Below are 2,047 nucleotides of genomic sequence, written 5' to 3' on the forward strand. Positions count from 1 at the left end.
TAAAATTTTCTATGCTAACTTTTTAGTTTTATGGGGAAGTATTTTAAAAAGGTAAAACTTTCACGTTTCTGGCATCAGACAGTTTTTTTTAAAAATTTAAATTTTTGGGAAATAAACCCATATAGAATAATTGAGAATGAAGTAAATAGAACATCCCAAGCTTTTCAAGTTTAGAAATTATAGAATTACCTAACTTGTTCTAAAGATCTTTTTGTGCCATGTCTTCTGTCTCTCCAGATCAGTGAGGATCTCCCCAAACCGAGAAAAAAACGGCTTAAAGGAGAAGGGAAAATTCATTCGGGGCCTTCCCCTTGATGTGTCGGGTGGTCTTCCCTGTACCTGTTCACATTAGCCATATTGTTATAAATTCCCCGGCTGGATCACATGAACAGCAATGGCTTTTCTGTTTTTACAAGGCTGGAAGACACCTCTCCAGTTCAGACAAAAGTATCAGATGAAGCAAATTCTTTTAGGTGAATCTTTTGGAAATAAGTGAAAATAATTTAAGGGAAATTTGCTGAAACTTTGCCCAGATCCCCTTTGTCAGATCAGTTTTTCCCAAAAAGGGAAATTTTTTCCTTGGGGGCAGAGCCTTTATTTAGGGTGCACCAGAATTTAAAACCCTTCGGGAAAAATTGGGCTCTTTGAAAGGTTTAAAAACCCGATATGAGACCCATTGCTCAAAAGGAAGAAAAAATTGAGGATTTGTATTTTTGTGTTGGCAAGTTCTTTACCCAGAATGCAGAAAGAATAGTCCTCAGAAATCCTCATTACAAGGGGAATGGTTTGCATTACCATTGCCAGGTTGGGGATGTTTAAGGAAAACAAATTTAAGGGGAATATAAGGGATCTTTTGGGGCACCCCCAAAAGACAAAGCATTTGAAGGTTGTGAAGAGCATGATTGTCAGGATAATGTGCACAGTAGCAAAGGGCCCACCAGTCATTCAGTCCCTTGAGGTCTGGGGTCAGCCCAGCATCACCACAAGCAAGAGTCAAAAAAAGTTCCTTTTAGATTAAGTGGAAATGTCGAACACAAGAGGACAAAACTGCACCACCTTTGCCACGATTATATAACTCAGAGCCAGAAGTGGCTCATTTAGCTTCTTCTATGGCAAATTCAAGTACTTCTGCAACACAAGGTACTGATTCTGTAAATACATTTTTTCCCCTTTTTTTCTTCTCATTGAACTCTAAAGAAAATGACTAGTATCAGTACATATTCCTTTGAAAGTTAGCATCCTTATGGAATAATGAGTCGGTACATTGTGAAATGTTTTTTCTTAGTTTGTAAGTGAAAGAAAGTCCCATCTTGTTAAGCAAAGGACATATATTTAGTCAGTAGTCATATGAAAAATATGTGGAATACAGCTAAATTAGGAAAGTAAAATCACCAAATCTGCTGCATATGAATTAGATGATACTTCTGTTTAAGCTGGAACAAAAAAGGCTTATTGTCTTTCTTATAATTCACATCTTTCTTCTAAGTTATTTACATCAATATGTGTTCATGCTTTCTTATTCTAAAATGCTGTAAATTAAGAATATATTTGAGTTTGTTAAGTCCATCTATTCCTGATATTTCTGGATATCTAGTTACAATTCATTTAGCAGATTCCCTGGACATTCCTGAGGACTTTCTTGACCCTCTGACGTGCGAGGTGATGTCGGTGCCATTGCTGATGCCTTCAGGGCATTCCGTAGATGCTCACACCCTGGAAAGGTCAGTCCCTGCGTCAAAGTGTTTTGACTGATTTGTTTATTCCGTATAATCCTTTTCTTGCTCCTAATTTCCATATGGGCATTCACTACATTATTAACATTTAGTTGAGTCAGAGTGCAAATAGATGTGGATGCAATCTCATTTGATTTTATTAGAAATACAAAAGTATTCGTATGGACTGAAGTCAGCCACTTAGAGGAAGGGAAGAACCCATAAGCAAGGATCTTCAAGTGAAAAATACTTTCCTTATTTGGAAATTCAGGAATTCTCAAGCCAGCTTCAGTGAGCAAATTAATTGTAACTTTTCTATTAGGTACATGTATTTT

At 36.7% G+C, this 2,047-nt stretch overlaps 1 protein-coding gene across 1 annotated transcript in view; it reads left to right on the top strand.

Moving 5' to 3' along the window:
- Positions 1–1,019: 1,019 nt before the first annotated feature.
- LOC119593358 (RING finger protein 37-like) overlaps positions 1,020–2,047 on the top strand; it is a gene marked incomplete at its 5' end in the record, with an annotated part of 4,293 nt that continues 3,265 nt past the window's right edge. The window contains 2 exon segments of the mRNA XM_037942283.1: positions 1,020–1,140; positions 1,610–1,721. Of these exon segments, the coding sequence (XP_037798211.1) occupies positions 1,110–1,140; positions 1,610–1,721 (143 nt within the window).

This window comes from Penaeus monodon, chromosome 32, assembly GCF_015228065.2.
Source record: "Penaeus monodon isolate SGIC_2016 chromosome 32, NSTDA_Pmon_1, whole genome shotgun sequence".
NCBI classification, from domain to species: Eukaryota; Metazoa; Arthropoda; class Malacostraca; order Decapoda; family Penaeidae; genus Penaeus; species Penaeus monodon.